Source organism: Varanus komodoensis, unplaced genomic scaffold (assembly GCF_004798865.1).
Source record: "Varanus komodoensis strain SLA01 unplaced genomic scaffold, ASM479886v1 scaffold49, whole genome shotgun sequence".
In the NCBI taxonomy this organism is placed as follows: Eukaryota; Metazoa; Chordata; class Lepidosauria; order Squamata; family Varanidae; genus Varanus; species Varanus komodoensis.
Window position 1 is genome coordinate 19,243 of NW_025336072.1, and position 16,609 is coordinate 35,851.

At 50.5% G+C, this 16,609-nt stretch overlaps 1 protein-coding gene across 4 annotated transcripts in view; it reads left to right on the top strand.

Moving 5' to 3' along the window:
* Positions 1–10,484, top strand: part of NAGPA (N-acetylglucosamine-1-phosphodiester alpha-N-acetylglucosaminidase) — a 15,113-nt gene extending 4,629 nt beyond the window's left edge. Inside the window, exons 3-11 of one of the 4 annotated variants that reach the window (XM_044445664.1) lie at positions 1,675–1,814; positions 2,263–2,371; positions 2,712–2,840; positions 4,167–4,375; positions 5,472–5,519; positions 6,486–6,614; positions 7,328–7,459; positions 7,827–7,875; positions 8,246–10,484. In XM_044445664.1, the coding sequence (XP_044301599.1) occupies positions 1,675–1,814; positions 2,263–2,371; positions 2,712–2,840; positions 4,167–4,375; positions 5,472–5,519; positions 6,486–6,614; positions 7,328–7,459; positions 7,827–7,875; positions 8,246–8,477 (1,177 nt within the window). In that variant the 3' untranslated portion in view covers positions 8,478–10,484. The remainder of the gene's footprint in view (positions 1–1,674; positions 1,815–2,262; positions 2,372–2,711; positions 2,841–4,166; positions 4,376–5,471; positions 5,520–6,485; positions 6,615–7,327; positions 7,460–7,826; positions 7,876–8,245) is intronic. The other 3 variants (XM_044445666.1, XM_044445665.1, XM_044445667.1) reach the window with 3 other exon arrangements.
* The last annotated feature ends 6,125 nt before the right edge of the window (positions 10,485–16,609 follow it).

Here is a 16,609-nt window from a genome sequence, read left to right on the forward strand (position 1 = left end):
CTTGCACTTGGGGCACAGGAATAGCTGTCATAAGTACATGTTAGGTGGCAAGTGGCTGGAGAGCAGCACTTGTGAAAGGGACCTGGGGGTGCTGGTTGACTGCAGGCTAAACATGAGTCAGCAGTGTGATGCGGTGGTCAAGAGGGCGAACACCACCCTTGGTTGCATAGCCAGAAGTGTGGCTTCTAGATTGAGAAAGGTATTACTACCACTCTGTACGACTCTGGTGCACCCGCTACTGGAGTATTGTGTTCAGTTTTGGGCCCCTCATTACAGAAAGGATATAGCCAGATTAGAGTCAGTGCAGCGTAGGGCCACAAGGTTGGTGACCGGTTTGCAGGGGATGCCGTATGAGGCGAGACTGAGGGAATTGGGTCTCTTCAGCCTGGAGAAGAGGAGACTCAGAGGAGGTATGTTGGCAACATACAGGTATGTGAGGGGATGTCACATGGAGATGGGTAGAGATCTGTTCTCTCTGCAGAGGAAGGCAGGATGTGCTCCAATGGAGCAAAGCTCAGGGAGCCAAGGTTCCATTTGGATGCCAGGAAGCCCTTCCTGACAGTGAGGACCCCGAAGGTGTGGAATGGGCTTCCACGAGAGGTCATTGAGGCCCCATCGGTGCGGGTGTTCAAGGATAGGCTGGACGTCCACATGGTGGGCATGTTGTGAGTGGAGCCGGCTGGTGCTGGGGTCAGACTAGATGGCCCGGGAAGCCCCTTCTGATGCACTCTGTTTCTTTGTTTCTATGATTTTGTTCCTCCTCCATTTTTGGCTCCCAGTTGGTTATTTTTCTTTGATGCATGTTTGTCTATTACATCTGCAAAGAGCTCCATGCATATCCAAAGCTTCTCTGCCCCCATTTTATCCATACTACAACCCTGTAAGTCAGTTGAGGTCCAGGTCACCCAGTGCGCTTCATGGCTGAGTGGGAATTTGAACCGGGGTCCCAGCAGTCCTCATCCAATGCTCCAGCCATGCAGGCTCAAATACTGTAACAGAGTTTTGAGACCCCTGGGGCTTCTAAAGGGAACATTGGTTAGGGCTGGAAGCTCAATTTCTAACTGGGTTAAAGAAAGGCAGAGAATTAATCAGAACTTGGGGTCACCCTGTGTTACGGCACAAGGTCTTGAACCTTGAGAATTCAGGCCTCAAATAGGTGTCAACTGAACATTAGTGGGCAGCAGATGCTGTGCAAAATCTGCCTTTTGCTTGCAGTCTGCGTGATGATGCAGCCGAGGTTATCACCCCTGGGACGAGCTGAACATGGGGCGGCTTCCTGGAGGCTCCCTGTAGAGTCCTTCCCAGGCTCCTCCAAGGTGGTGAGCAGAATCAGACGGATCTCCAGCGTTTGCCATTGGGCCACAACCCAGCCCCAAGTGCCGACTTGTAGTGGACCCCAGATTGGCTCTATGGTTAAAATGCAGAGAGAACATAGAAGTGCAGGCAAAGAAAAGGAAGGCACGTTTGAGTTTTTGCTTGTCATATTTCTATCCCACCTTTCCCCCATTGTGAAACTCAGGGTGGCTACATGCGGTCCCAGGTGCTTTCCCCTCCAAGCGCCAACCATCTAGTTCAGGGATCTGACTCTGTGTGGACCTGAACCTTCATGCCTGCATTTTCCAAACATCTTGCCCCCTCCCCCCCCCAAGGTGATTCCTTTGCTGTCTCTTTCAGCTACCTCTCCAAGGAGGAGGTGCTGGCCAAAGAGAACCCCTTCGTGCAGCTCGTGAGCGGCGTGGTTTGGCTCTTGCGAGACGGGGAGGTGTATATCAACCAGAGTCGCGCAGTGGAATGCGACGAGACCCAGAAAACAGGTAAGGGCCTCAAGCTGCCCCCCAGCTGAAGTGCGGCCCTCTGGACTAGTGTGTCCTCTTGTGGCCTTTCTGGAAGACAGACAGCCAAGCCTCCTGGTGTCCCTGTATCCATGTGCCATTCAGCCCTGCTGGATGCAAGCAGGTGGTGGGTGCCACCCCAGGGCTCCAGGAATTCCATGCAAGCGTAGCAGTTCGCATCTGCCAGAAAAACACCAGCCTCTTCCTATTCCGAAAAAGCAAGCCACGGACGCACAGTCATTATTCGGTGTGGCCTTGTTGGGTGGGAGAGCTGCTTCCTTGTCCACCTGGTAGAACTGATGTCCAGAAGAGCTTGTTCTGACTTGGGGAACAGCTCTCCATAAAAAGAGAAAAAGAAAAGAAAAATGCGGTAGACGGGTGGCTTCCCAGCTGCTCGCAACGCGTTCCTTCCTTCCCTCCCTCCGGTCAGGGACCTTCGACAGATTCATCAATACTGTGTCCGCCAGGACAGCTGTGGGGCACGACAGGCAAGGGCGGCTGGTGCTGCTGCACGTTGACGGGCAGACGGACGCGAGAGGGTGAGCCATGCAGCTTTTCCAACGCGGGCACTCGTGTGGTGGTCCTGGCGACCTGTGACTCAAATTGAGCTCTCTTCGGAAGTGGGGTGGGGGAGCTGGAGTTCGTCCTTATTGCTGCATTGATGAATGTGGTAGAGCCCTCCTCTTTTGACTCGAGAGCTCCAGGGGGATCAAAGAACCTTGCTTCCTAGCATTAAGTGGGCAAGCCCCTGCAACCCAGGGGCTCGCGACTGCTCCTGCTCCTGCTCCAGCCTCCTTGCAAGTTGGTGGCTGGCCACAGCCGGCTTGGAGGTCGAACGCAGCACTGCCTGCCTTGCACATCTCCCCTGCCATTGCATAGCCTCAGCCTCTGGGAAATGGCCGACTTCCTGCAACAGCACGGGGTTGTCAACGCGATCAACCTGGATGGCGGCGGATCCGCAACCTTGGTCTTGAACGGAACGCTTGCAAGTTACCCGTCAGATCACTGGTAGGTGCCCTGGGGGGCGGCTCCGTCCTGTCCACATTGACACATCCTTGCCACTGAGCGTCCAGTTGCAGTGCAGTGATGCTGCTTGGTGTTCTTTCTCGTCTGGGGGCTTGCACGAACAGGAGGGGCGATTGCTGCAGCTTAGCGGATGGAACTCCAAGAGCTTCCATCAACCTTTGAACAGGCCACTGCAACTGGGTTAGAATAGCCATATGCCAGTTCTGGAGTGGGCGAAGCTGTGTTTGCGTAGTCTTCTGGGGCCTGAGGAATGATTCAGCTTGAGAAGGGGTGCGGGCAGCCCCTGGCTTTCTTGTCTCTGTGGGCAGCTCTCAGGGAACGTCACGAGGAGGATGTGCCCAGGTGCAGGACTGCAGTTCAGTCTGAGGGTCCCCAGACGCAGAAAGGGCCTACAGCTCTGGCATGCAGGAGCTGAGATGGTGGCCGGCCATCACGGCTGTAGGAACCCAGGAGCAGTGCTGGACCAGCGCAAGGGCCCCTCTGGCCAGGTGTTCTGCTCACACAGCGACCAGCCTGCTGCCCCCAGGAGCACACGGGGCAAGAGCAGTTGGCACACTAAGGCCTGTGGCCTCTGGGGCCCTTCTCCTCCAGGAATTTGCCCAGTCCCCTTTTCAGGCCACCTGGTTCTGGCAGAAGCAAGCGCCATGGGTAACCGGGTGTTGTGCAAAGCGTGCTTTCCTTTTCCTTTTCTGTCTCAAATCTCCCACCAACCAACTTCATGGGGCCAACCCTTGAGCATGTAGCATTCCAAGAAAGGGAGAGGGCTGCCTCCCTTCCCTGCCCCTTTTCTCCGGGTGACAGGCCTTGGTGCTGTCTCCTTTCCTCCTGGGGAGCTGCTCAGCCCTGCCAGGGACGCCTCACGTGGGGCGCCGCTGTCAGACTGTACAAGACAAGGGCCGCAGGATGATGACTCAAGGTTTGCTGCAGGGCAGGGGAAGGTGCTGGCAGAGTTTTTGGGCTTGGGGGGACACAAGACCCTGGCTAAGCTTTGGTGCCGAGTCAGCCGGGGTCCTCGGGTCCCCCCCGGCCACTCGGGCCGTAGGCAGTCTGAGGCAGAGCGGAAGAGACAGCCGCACCGAATCGGAGGAGAGCAGGTGCCCTGGATGCTGTGGGAGAAAGGGCAATGGAGGCAGGGGAAATGGGGCAGTGCCCCTGGGAAAGGGGCACAGAGCGGGGCGGGGCGGGGTGGGGCTCCTCTTGGAAGGGCAGCCCTGGTCTTCGTACCTCGTGGTTTCCTCCCAGAGCGAGGCGTCGAGGTTCCGGAGCGTCCTCCGGTCCCACTGGTGTTTCTCTGCTCCCTTCTTCCAGCGCGTCTAACCCCATGTGGCGCTGCCCACGGAAGATTTCCACTGCCATCTGCATCCATGAGCCTGTATGCTGGCCCCCAGACTGCAGTGGGCATGGGCGCTGTGTGCTCGGGCAGTGCCAGTGCAGCGGGGGTTTCTGGAGCGGACCAGCCTGTGACGTCTTGGACTGTGGCCCTTCCAACTGCACCCTGCACGGGATGTGCACAGAGAGTAAGACCACGATCGTGCGTGGAGCAGACAGGCAGGGGTGGAGCCCTGGTGTTAAAAAGAGCGTGCAGTTAGTAGCAAATCGGCACAACGAAAAGACGGGGCTTTTTAGAAGGACCTTGCTGGTGGGAGCGGAACACCCCTGGCTTCCAGGCAGGGGTTACAGCCCCGGAATGAAAAAGGCCTATCAGCACTCCAGCTTCCAAAACTATGGTGCTGCCATCTTGTCTGGATTGGGTTTCCACTTGTTACTTATGTCTGCCCCGAAACACCCTTCAGGCCCTGGCTCAGCTCAGCAGCTTCCCTGGGATGTGTTGATGAAAGTGAGGGAGAGAGCTGCACATCACGGGAATCTTGATGAGTCTCCAGGTTGGGAAATTGCGGCGCAGCCATGGGTGGAACCACTTTGTATCCATTCTTCCCAATCCCAGCCCGGCCAAGTGAAGCAGAAGAACACTGTGATTGCACTGGGAGGCCCAGAAGCGCCGGCAGGGCTGTGCTCCCCTCACTCCTTCCCCGGGGACCAGGCTGTTCTCCTCCTTTAATGAGAACTGAAACCCGATGGGAACAGAGCTGCAGAATCAGCATCACCAGCACTAGCCATCTCATCCAGAGCGACCCTGTTTGCTGCAGGGAAGGGCAGGTGTACCTACAAATCTTTCTACAAACTAGCTTGCGGAAATTCTCCAAAATTTACTTCCATTCTCCTTTGCAACCCTTTCATGGTTCATTTAAATGGAAAAAGTTGCGCATTTTTAAGTGCAGATTTTGCAAACGTCAGCTGGGGAAACCATGAACATTTGAGGATGTGCGGTCTGGTTCACATTCAGGATTGTGGAGAGTGTTTTTAGGCGAGCTGTGAACCGAACTGAAGCTCTCCCGCTTCCCTATCCAGCGCTTCATCTTTCTCGCTTCCAGGCGTGGAAGGTCAGCAGAGACGGAGGCAGAGCGATGCTCGCCGTGGCAGTCCCGGTTCTGTCTGCCCTCGCCCTGTGCCCCAAGTCCCCAGCTCTGCCATCCGCCCTGGGGCTTTTGCCCTCGTCCAGGCAAAACGCACCTCCTGGTCCATGATCCCTCTTCTTCTTTCCCTTTACTGCAGTGGGATGCCTCTGCGACGCCGGGTGGATGGGCGCCAATTGCAGTGAAGGTAACCAGCTTTCGGGATGTTGGTGGGATGCGAGGAGCCTCCAGAGTTTGCTTCTGATGGGTACTTACCCATGCACTTTTAGGAAAAAGGGCCAAGCCTGCACGGGGCTGCGTCCTTAATCAAATAGCTCACCCCTGGGAATTTTGCAGGGTATGTATCCATATTGGTGGAGTCCTATACATGCCTACACAGAAGTGCATTTCCACTGAATTCAGTGGGCTTACTCCCAGGTGAGGATGCATAGGATAGCAGTGTGAAATAGCCGAGAGGGCATTATAAAAATGCTGCAATTAATTCAACCAGTTGCTGCTTTTATCTACTGGATATATTCCTTTTCCTGCCTTGTTTTTGTGTGTTGTTTTAAATTTCTTTGTTAAGGTCTATCTGGCCGCCCTTCCCAGTGGTGCTCAAGATGGCAAACCACAATGAAATACAGAGTAGAACAGAAAATGACCAGCAGAGAGTCCCAGGGCAGCCTTCCAGAGAGAAATCTCAACTGCACACAAAGTTCTGATCAATGCTAGGCTGAAACTGCACGTCTCATCACAAGGGTATTAGGAGGGCAGGGAAGCTTTTTTAAACCAGAGCGTAGAGTGTTGCTGATCGAACCTAGAGCCCACCTTTCCCCTCTGCAAGGATCCCAGGGTAGTTCACAAGATCCCCTCCCCTCCCCTCCCCTTATCTTCACAACGGCCCTGTGATGGGGATCAGGCTGAGAAACAGTGGCTTGGGCCAGAGTCCGCTGCTGAGGGTCATGGCTGAGTGGTGATTACAAGCACATCTCCCGCATCCCGGTCCAACCCTCACTCCTCCAGCGGAAGTGGCGTTGTCTGCTGACACTCTAGATTGTAGTATAGGCGTGCAAGCCACCTCTCCCCTGCGCGGGGCAACGTGGGAGCCTCTCCACCCAACCCGCCTCTTTGCTGCAGCACCCAGTGCCACCTCCTCCTCTCTTCCCCACCACAGCGTGCACCCTGGGCACCTACGGCGATGGCTGTGCGCAGAAGTGCCTCTGTCGCAATGGAGGGACATGCAATCCCATGAACGGATCCTGCGGGTGTGCAGAGGGCTTCCGAGGAACCCTCTGTGACGACGGTAAGAGAGCTTTCCCTCGCTCTGGCGAAGTCCGGGTGCCTGTGAGGCCTCTTGCTCAGCCGTCTGCCCAGTGCAATGTTGGAACAGACTTCATAGCACAAGCTAGTTGATCTAACAAAAGCTGGAGATGATTTTTGTGTGTTTATTGTACCTTTTGTAATCCCTACTTCTCTACAAGGATCTTGGAGCAGTAGACTTCCTGTCCTGCGTATTGTCACGAACACCCTGTGGGTTCGATGGCTCAACAAGAATTTGCAAGGTGCACTCCCCAGAAGCAGCCCAGAGCCCAAGCTACTGTGCTCCAAGGGTGCATTACACTTCATCGGGCTGGTAGCATAGGCCTGGATCCAATTTTAGTCTTATTTATTTTATGTATTATATTATTTCCATCCTGCCTTTTTTTTCCTTCCAAGGAACTCAGGGCAGCCGACATCATTCTCCTCCAGTTATCAGTCATATCCCCACAACAACAACCCTGTGAGGGAGGTTAGGCTGTGAGTCTGTGACTGGCCCAAAGTCACCCAGTGGGCTCCATGGCTGAGGAGGTTCCCCGGCACCACACTGGTTCTCCAGAGCTGAAACCAGTCACTCACAGCTAGCTGAAGTCCCCCTTTCCCAATGGGTCTAATCTTAGTAAAGCTGGATCCAGCCCACGTCCACCAGCTGTTTGTCGTTGTCCTGTTGTAACCCACATCATACAATCCCTTTCACAGCATGTCCCCCTGGACAGTACGGAAAAAACTGCCAGCACGCCTGCCAGTGCCCAAACCAGTGTCCTTGCGACCCCAGGACGGGCAGCTGCAACTCGACTTGGGAGTTGCCCGGGACGAGTGGCTCAGCCGGAGGTATGTGCTCGGGGCCCCAGTCGAGAGGAGGGCTGTGGCACAAGGGCCCCAGCTGTGTGCACAAACAGCCTGGTCTGCAGGCAGGGGCACAGCTCAGAGTGCTCGCTCGGCCTGCCGAAGCTCCCCATTCAGTCCCCTGCTCCGGACCGAAACCCTGGCGAGCAACTGCCCGCCCACCTTGACAGCACTCGGCTGCAGGGACCGCAGGTCCAACCAGTACTTGGCAACTCCCGAGGCTCCTGTGACTTTCAGGCCTCCGTGGCTCAGAAGTCAGGACTGTGCCATCTCAGAAAACGGCCCTCTTTCCTGCGTGCTGGCAGCCACACATCACGCCTCACCCCAGTCTCCTTTCTGTGTCTTCCATCAGCCGCGCAGTGTCTGCTGAAGGCCCAGCAGGAGGAGTCGCTGTTCTCATGGTAAGCTGCACGCGCGCATTCGCCTTTCGACTTCACGAGTTCCATAGAGTTCAAGTAGTGAAGCGACGGAAATGCACTAGGTGCATGACATTCCCAAGCCCTCTGGGAAGTCGGTGCACATGCAATCCACAGGGTTTGAGTTAAATTGATCGGAGGTGCTTCCTATGGTGGCCCCAGAAAATGTCACAGACTCTCATGAATGGGGCAAAGTGCCGGGCGCAGAGTGGAGCACCCAAAAATTAGGTGGTGCAGCCATCCACAACTGACCGTCTTGCTCCCAAGGACAGGTTCAGGGCCTCCCTCATTAGTATTAGTATTTCCTAATATTACTTTATTTGACTCATATTTTATGATGATTTTGCTTTCATAGGAAGGCCTGGATTGTCATATGTGTCTTGTTGCAGCTGCTTCTGGTCAGCGTCCTGGTGAACATCAGACTTTGCAGGGGCTCCTTTGGCCGACATGGGCGTAGCAGGTACGCCTATCACCCCCTGGAAGAAATCAATGGGGACACCACCGACCGCTGTCTGCCTGCAAAAGAGGACCACACGGAGGAGGCCTGGGACCCAAATCAGACTGAAAGGGACGTGTTCCTTTCGTGAGAGTGGGCAGAGGACGCTCTCGGTTGCTGTAGCGCAGCGGTGCTTCAGAGCAGGATCTTCCGGGGATCCCGCTGTGCTCTTTGCCTACTCCTTTCGTCAGCCTCCACCCCTTCTGAAATCTGTGGATCTCCTTCTACATCTGCCTCCTCTGGGAAAAGGAGTCTGGGCCAGCCTTGATATTGCAAGTTCCCAAGGTGGACATCCTAAACAGCAGCCCCTTCTAGAAACAACACAAATTTTGGAAAACAATCTGACAATGTAGGCAACAAACCCTGAAAGGGCTCACTGGCGGCATCCTGAAGCTGAAAGGGCTAACAAAGGCAGCACCAGCTTGTGCCGTTTTGTTCATCAGCAGCATCTGTGCTTTCCTCCTAAATTTCACGGGGAAGCTGGTCTTCTGCTGCACCATGAGAGAAGGGCTTCTCCAGTCTTGGAGCAGCAAGGCCTTTGTCTCAGAAATCTTCTTTTCCAAACTTGGATGCATTGAAAGGCAGTCAAATGGAGGCAATTGATGGCCACCAGGAGCTATCAATGGCTACTGGCCATGAGGGCTGTATCTTACCTCTGGTAGCAGAGGTGGTGTGTGGGGATCTGGTTCTTCACCGTAGGAACAGGATGCTGGCTTAGACTGGCCTTTGATCCAATCCGGGGCAGCTCTGTTTATGTTCTTAAATGCATTTACTAATACATGTTTTTTCTGCCTTTCTCTAAATCAGGGGTGGGGGAGTGTAACTTACCCTTATCCCTGGGCAACTGTTCATGTTGGCCAGGGCTGGTGAAGTTTGAATTCCCAACATCTGAAGGGCTGCAGGTTCTTAGTCTAAATTTGGATGGCCAGAAAGTAGATCTCCAGATGTTTTAGAGTTCCAGCTTGCTGGCTTTTGGTCATGCAGGCAGGGACTTCTGGGAGTTGAAGGGCAAAACCTCTGGATGTCTTCCTTCAGGCCATCTCTGCTCCAAATGATACCGTGGGAGGTGACAGCATGTTCTGCCTTGTCGCATACTCCATATGACTCACAGGATGGAGGCATAAATATAGTCACAGAATGGCTATCATGCTCATGGGTACAGCAGACAGAATGACCTGATCAGCTTAACCAGTTCGTCAAGACTTGGTGGAGTTCAGTGCCAACCATTATGATACCCATTAGAATAAACTGATGGATGCTAATCACTGATGGATCTAGCTGTAGAAGCAGCAGATCTAAGTTTACTAAGCTGTTGAGGAAAATGATAGGCAAGGATTATGTGTTCTTATCCCTGTATCAGCCAACAGACGACCCATGGTTTGCTGTTAGCTGCATAAGCTTCAGTATCCCTGCCTGGTAAGAAGGGAAGGTGAACTGCGTTTGCTTGGGTTTAGCAAACTGTTTCTCCAGTTGGATAAAGCCTCAGAATACTGGAATGATGCACTATTCTGATTCCTATCAAGTCTTTTCAGTAGAATGTATGCTTTCTGTAATGTTTAGGGGCCGCCTTCTGCAACCTTCAACAGGTTGTCTTTCTGAGAACTTCATGCAGGGGAAAAACAACCTGGAGCAAAGACGTGTGTTCTGTTTGGCCCGCACTGAACAAATTTAAAGCTCATAACTCACTGACAGAGTGTGCACATGAGATGCGGAAGTGCCAGCTTCTAACCCCAGTGGCTGGGGAACTGGAAATGACCTAGAGGGTTGTAAGAAGAACGCATCCGCGTGCTGACTCATTACAAGGCAACTTCCTCTTTCCTCCATTCTGAGTAGTTTAGGAATCAAACTCTCCCCCGCCCCCCCGCCCCCAACCACCATTCCTGTGTTAGAAAACTTTCTGGGAGTGGGTGCTTATGGGAACTGAAATCTCTCACGGTTAATTCAGCTCTTAAAAGATCTGTGAGTGCTTCCAAACTATGAGCATCCACCAAGTGGCGATTTTCAGTTGATCAGTTTGTTTTAGCTTTTAACCAGGTAGCTTAAGTTGTATATTTAAGTCGTACGTTTTCAGAACGGGTGCCTTTGTGAGCTTATCGAAGAAGTGTAGGAGGTTATTACTGTGTAACGCAACAAAAAAATGCATGCTCATGGTTAAGCAGAAGGACATCTTTAGCTCTTCTGGTGTCCTTTCCTCTTGCAGGAGGACACAGGAGCCAAGGTGGCTTTTAAAAAGATTATCTCCAGTACATGCGCCAAGAATTAATCACTGAACATGTTCACACACAACTTTAAGCCAGGATTCATTGATACTTAAACCATGATCCATTGCAGATTCTTCCTCTCATGCAAGCATATGCCAAGCAAGCATGTACAGATTATTGTCAGAATCCCAGCTTGGGATGCTTTCTTGTGCCCGAATGAGCCAAGATTACAAATTCTCCAATTCAGAATTCAAGATTTTAGAAACACTGATTTAAAGCGAGCTCAAAGTGCTGGCTAACACGATAAATTTTAAGCATGGATTCAGCTGTAACACTAAGCTTTAATACCTAGCTTGTTTACCTGCTTGCAAGATGAGCAAGGGTGCACTTAAAAATTGCTTAAAATAGGAAATGGCAACCCACTCCAGTATCTTTGCCATGAAAATCCCATCGACAGTACCAAAAGGCAAAAAGATATGATGCCGGAAGATGAGCCCCTCAGGTTGGAAGGTGTCCAATATGCTACTGGGGAAGAGCAGAGAGCTAGTACTAGTAGCACCAGAAAGAATGAAGCGACTGGGTCAAAGCCGAAAGGACACTCAGTTGCAGATGTATCTGGTGGTGACAGGAGAGTCCGATGCTGCAAAGATCTGTACTCCATAGGAACCTGGAATGTAAGATCCATGAATCAAGGCAAGCTGGATGTGGTCAAACAAGAGATGACAAGACTGAACATCGACATCTTAGGAATCAGTGAACTAAAATGGACAGGAATGGATGAATTTAATTCAGATGACCATCAGGTATACTACTGCGGGCAAGAATCCCTCAAGAAATGGAGTAGCCTTCATAGTCAATAAAAGAGTAGGAAAAGCAGTACTGGGATACAATCTCCAAAATGACAGAATGATCTCAGTTCGAATCCAAGGCAAACCATTCAACATCACAATAGTCCAAGTCTATGCCCCAACCACTGGAGCTGAAGAGGCTGAAGTTGACTGGTTCTATGAAGGCCTACAACACCTTCTAGAATTAACTCCAAAAAATGATGTCCTTATCATCATGGGGGATTGGAATGCTAAAGTAGGGAGCCAAAAGATAACTGGAATAACAGGCAAGTTTGGCCTTGGAGTACAAAATGAAGCGGGGCACAGGCTGGTAGAATTTTGTCAAAAGAATACGATGGTCCTAGCAAACACTCTTTTCCAACAACCCAAGAGTCGACTCTACACATGGACATCACCAGACGGTCAACCCAGAAATCAGATTGACTATGTGCTCTGCAGCCAAAGATGGAGAAGCTCTATACAGTCAGTAAAAACTAGACTAGGAGCTGACTGTGGCTCAGATCATGAGCTTCTCGTTGCAAAAATTAGGCTTAAATTGAAGAAAGTAGGGAAAAGCACTAGGCCACTCAGGTATGACCTAAATCATATCCCTGATGAATATACAGTAGAGGTGACAAATAGATTTAAGGAATTAGATCTGACAGATAGATCAGATAGACAGATCAGAGTGCCTGAAGAACTATGGCTGGAGGTTCGCAACATTGTACAAGAGGCAGCAACTAAAACCATCCCAAAGAAAAAGAAATGCAAGAAAGCAAAATGGCTGTCTGAGGAAGCATTACAAATAGCTGAGGAAAGAAGGGAAGCGAAAGGCAAGGGAGAAGAGCAGATTGCTTACTTGTAACTGATGTTCTTCGAGTGGCCATCTGTGCAGTCACACATATGGGTTCTGCACCTGCGCAGTGCCTTTGGCCGGAAGATTAACAGCTAACGGTTTTTTGGCGGGAACTCCGCTCCCCCTCCCTCCTAGCATTATATAAGGAGCGGAGTGTCCGCCATTTTCCAGTCTTTGAAAGACCGACGTTCGCTCCCTTAGTAAAGTTATTGTCATGATGGCAAAAAACAAAAATTTCAGTGGTACAACAAATATCTAAAGAGATCCTAGCATCGAAGAGAAGGAAGTCGGACCACCCATGACACCAAGCGGGGTCGGAGGGTAGGTTGTGTGACTGCACAGATGGCCACTCGAAGAACATCAGTTACAGGTAAGCAACCTGCTCTTCTTTGTCGTGGCCTCTGTGCATCACACATATAGGTAGAATAACAAGCTTACCCAGACTTGGAGGAGGGAGGTGTCATCAGTGAAGAATAGAAGAGAGGATAGCCCTGCTAAAAGAGCAGTCTTGTCTGGCGCTGACATCAAGTCTGTAGTGTCTGGCAAAGGTACATGGGGTAGCCCAAGTGGCAGCTCTGCAAACATCTTCCATCGGAACTCCCGATGCAAAAGCCAAAGAAGCAGTCACAGCCCTTGTAAAATGACCTCTTGAAGTAGATGGCAAATCCAATTTAGCCAATTGGTAGGACAGCGCAATTGTTTGCACTATCCATTTGGAAAGTTGTTGTGAAGTGACCGGATAGTCCCAGTCGCGTTCCGAGTATTTAACAAAAAGTCTATTGGAGTGTCGAACAGATTCGGTCCTAGACCTATAAAAGGCTAAGCAACAATGAACATCCAGCATATGCAGAGATCTCTCTATCAGATTCAAAGGAGTTGGGAAGAATGCTGGCAAAACGATCTCCTGCTGCATGTGAAACCAGGTAGCAATCTTAGGAAGAAAAGACGGATCCAGCCGTAGAACTACCTTTTCCTTATGAAAATTCAAAAAAGGGGGGGTCTACCCTAAGGGCGCAAAGTTCAGATGATCTACGGGCTGAAGTAATAGCTACTAGAAAAGCAGTCTTCCATGAGACAAGGCGTAAATCGATTGTCGCCATGGGTTCAAAGGGTGGTCGGGTCAGTGCCTGCAAAACCACTGAAAGACTCCAAGTGAGCATTAAAGGCCTTATCGTCGGATGGAGGTTACCCAATCCTCTCAAAAATCGTTTAATCAGAGGTTGAGAAAAAGCAGTGAAAGGATTTTGAAGAGAGAGACAAACTAGAGATCAAATTGCCAACATACGCTGGATCATGGAGAAAGCTAGGGAGTTCCAGAAAAACATCTGCTTCATTGACTATGCTAAAGCCTTTGATTGTGTGGATCACAACAAACTGTGGCAAGTTCTTAAAGAAATGGGAGCCCCAGACCATCTTATCTGTCTCTTGAGAAACCTATATGCGGGTCAAGAAGCAATAGTGAGAACTGGACATAGAACCACTGATTGGTTCAAAATTGAGAAAGGAGTTCAACAAGGCTGAATACTGTCACCCTGCCTATTTAACTTATATGCAGAGCACATCATGAGAAAGGCGGGGCTGGATGAATCACCAGTTGGAATTAAGATTGCTGGGAGAAATACCAACAACCACAGATATGCAGATGATACCACTGTAATGGCAGAAAGTGAAGAGGAACTAAAGAGCCTCTTGATGCAGGTGAAGGAGGAGAGTGCAAAAGTTGGCTTGAAACTCGACATTAAGAAAACTAAGATCATGGCATCTGGTCCTCTCACTTCCTGGCAAATAGATGGGGAAGAAATGGAGGTAGTGACAGATTTTATTTTCCTGGGCTCCAAGATCACCGCAGACGGGGACTGCAGCCAAGAAAAGACGCTTGTTCCTGGGGAGGAAAGCTATGGCAAATCTAGACAGCATACTAAAAAGCAGAGACATCACCCTGCCAACAAAAGTGCGTATAGTCAAGGCTATGGTTTTCCCAGTTGCAATGTGTGGCTGTGAAAGCTGGACCATAAGGCTGAGCGCCAAAGGATTGAGGCCTTTGAATTGTGGTGCTGGAGGAGACTCCTGCGAGTCCCTTGGACCGCAAGGCGATCAAACCGGTCAGTCCTAGAGGAGATCAACCCTGACTGCTCTTTAGAAGGCCAAATACTGAAGATGAAACTCAAATACTTTGGTCACCTAATGAGAAGGAAGGACTCCTGGGGAAGAGTCTAATGCTGGGAACAATAGATGGCAAAAGAAGAAGGGGACAGCAGAGGATGAGGTGGCTAGATGGAGTCACTGAAGCAGTTGGTGTGAGCTTAAGTGGACTCCAGGGGATGGTGGAGGACAGGAAGGCCTGGAGGAATGTTGTCCATGGGGTCGCGATGGGTCGGACACGACTTCGTGACTAAGAACAACAAACAAACTTTCATTGTGGCTTTATAAAACAAGACTTCTGGCTTAAAGTGATGGCAGATGTGCAATTAACTTGTGGAATGGATGGCCATTAGCTCAGATACCTTCTTTAAAGAATTAGATCAACCTGTAGGGTCTTAAGTCTTGCAAAAGTTACTAATCATGATTACTGAATGGAGCATCCAGGATCAGAAGCGTACCAGATGCTACGCTAAGCAGACCAAGCATGGAGCTTCTAGAGCTGTGCCAAGCGATAGCTCCCATTGGCCATGGTCCCTGTGGGGGTGACCAGGTTGGAGAAATCTACTTTAGGCAGATTTGATGGTTTGCTATTGGAAAAGGGGTCTGGGCCACGGAGGCCTTTAGCAGGACCTGATTCAGTGCAGGAATTTCCCCGCCCTGAGTCATTTTGATTGTGCAATTAAAGCTTGCAGTCCTTAAGTGCCATTTATAATGGGGGGTGGGTTGGAATCTGGTTCTGCAGCAAAGGAGAACCCTTGCCTGTGATCTACTCCAGCCTGAATCACCGATTTAGCTCAGGGGCTTCACATATACTGGCAATTTTAAACTTAGAATGGGAGCATACTGTCTATGCAGTAATGTTTACACAATAAAGGGAGAGTTTCTCTCCATGGACTTTTATTTTTGCTGCCAAGTGAAATCAGGCTGCCCAGAGAGTGCCAAGCAACAAGAGCCACAGCTTCTCCACAAGGCAGTTGTGGGAGTGTGCACCTTCGCTGCAAGGAGTGCTTGGCACAGAGGAGGGAGCAGATCCCTGCTCAGCCCTGAAGCTTCCGCTGCGCTCTTGGGCCGTTCCCTCTCCCAGCTGACCTTACCCCATTGCTGTGAAGACGAGAAGGGTGACTGAGCTCTTCAGAGGGAAGAAAATAATGAAAGAATGAAAGGGCTTTAATATATTAATCTTCCAACTTTTCAGAAAAAAGCTAGGAGAGAATACTTTTTAAGGCCTTAATTACAATGGCCTAGGTCTAGGACATGTTCTCATGACAGTTTTCCAGTCATGTTTTTAAAGAGGTATATTTACTTCAGGGTGTGGGTGGTCCAACTTTAAAGTAAAATTTTAAACTGGCCAAGCCAGAACTCTTAGACTTCTTTTGGGGCACTTTTGTTTCTTTTTGTACTGATTGCCAAAGACCACTGGAAGTCACTGTGGATTGTTGTGCCACATTTGAAAAGTGTGTGTGTGTTTAAATAATCTATTTTGTTACCTCTAGAAGTTAATGAAGGACTTGAAGAAAACTGGCATTCAAGATAAGTGGAAGTTTGCTTTTTAAATATAATAAACAATTCCTCTTGTGTTATAAACTTTTGATTACTTGTGACTCAGTTGGCGAAGGGTGGGAAAACTTCCCTGCTAAAATTCAAGGGACAGGCAGAATAGGTAATTCATGCCCTCTGTTTCCCTTATTGGATCCTAACTATCACCTGTAAAAACGTATCCTAAATTGCTTTTTTGGCTAGCCCCAGCTCTCCTAGGAAGGAGCCTAAGAATGGCTTTCAGAAACATAATCAGTGATGAGGCTGAAAGGGTCGCAGGGCTAAAAATACCTTCCAAAAGTACTGTTGGGATTTCTGGAGCCAGATTCTGCTTTAAACTGAGGGTGACTTTAAGAATTTATTTACTTGTCCTTGAGCTCCTGAGTGCATTTACAGCCATAAGCAGACTCAGTCCAGGTCCTCTGGGCAATTTCATCACGGCAAAGGCTGCTTACCCCGTGTGGCCTGTTGTAGCCATCTGGGTGATCCTCTCTGCCATAGGCCAGGTTCTGGGTTGGCACAAAGGGCCCTCCAAGGACAGATCAAGTACGAGTTTGCCCACAGCATCCTTCATCCAGCAAGGAGCGCAGAGCCCCTTTGATCAGGAAGGCTGACCTCGTTTTCCGGAAGGCTCTTGGGGGCTGCAAGCCCAGTGCAAAAA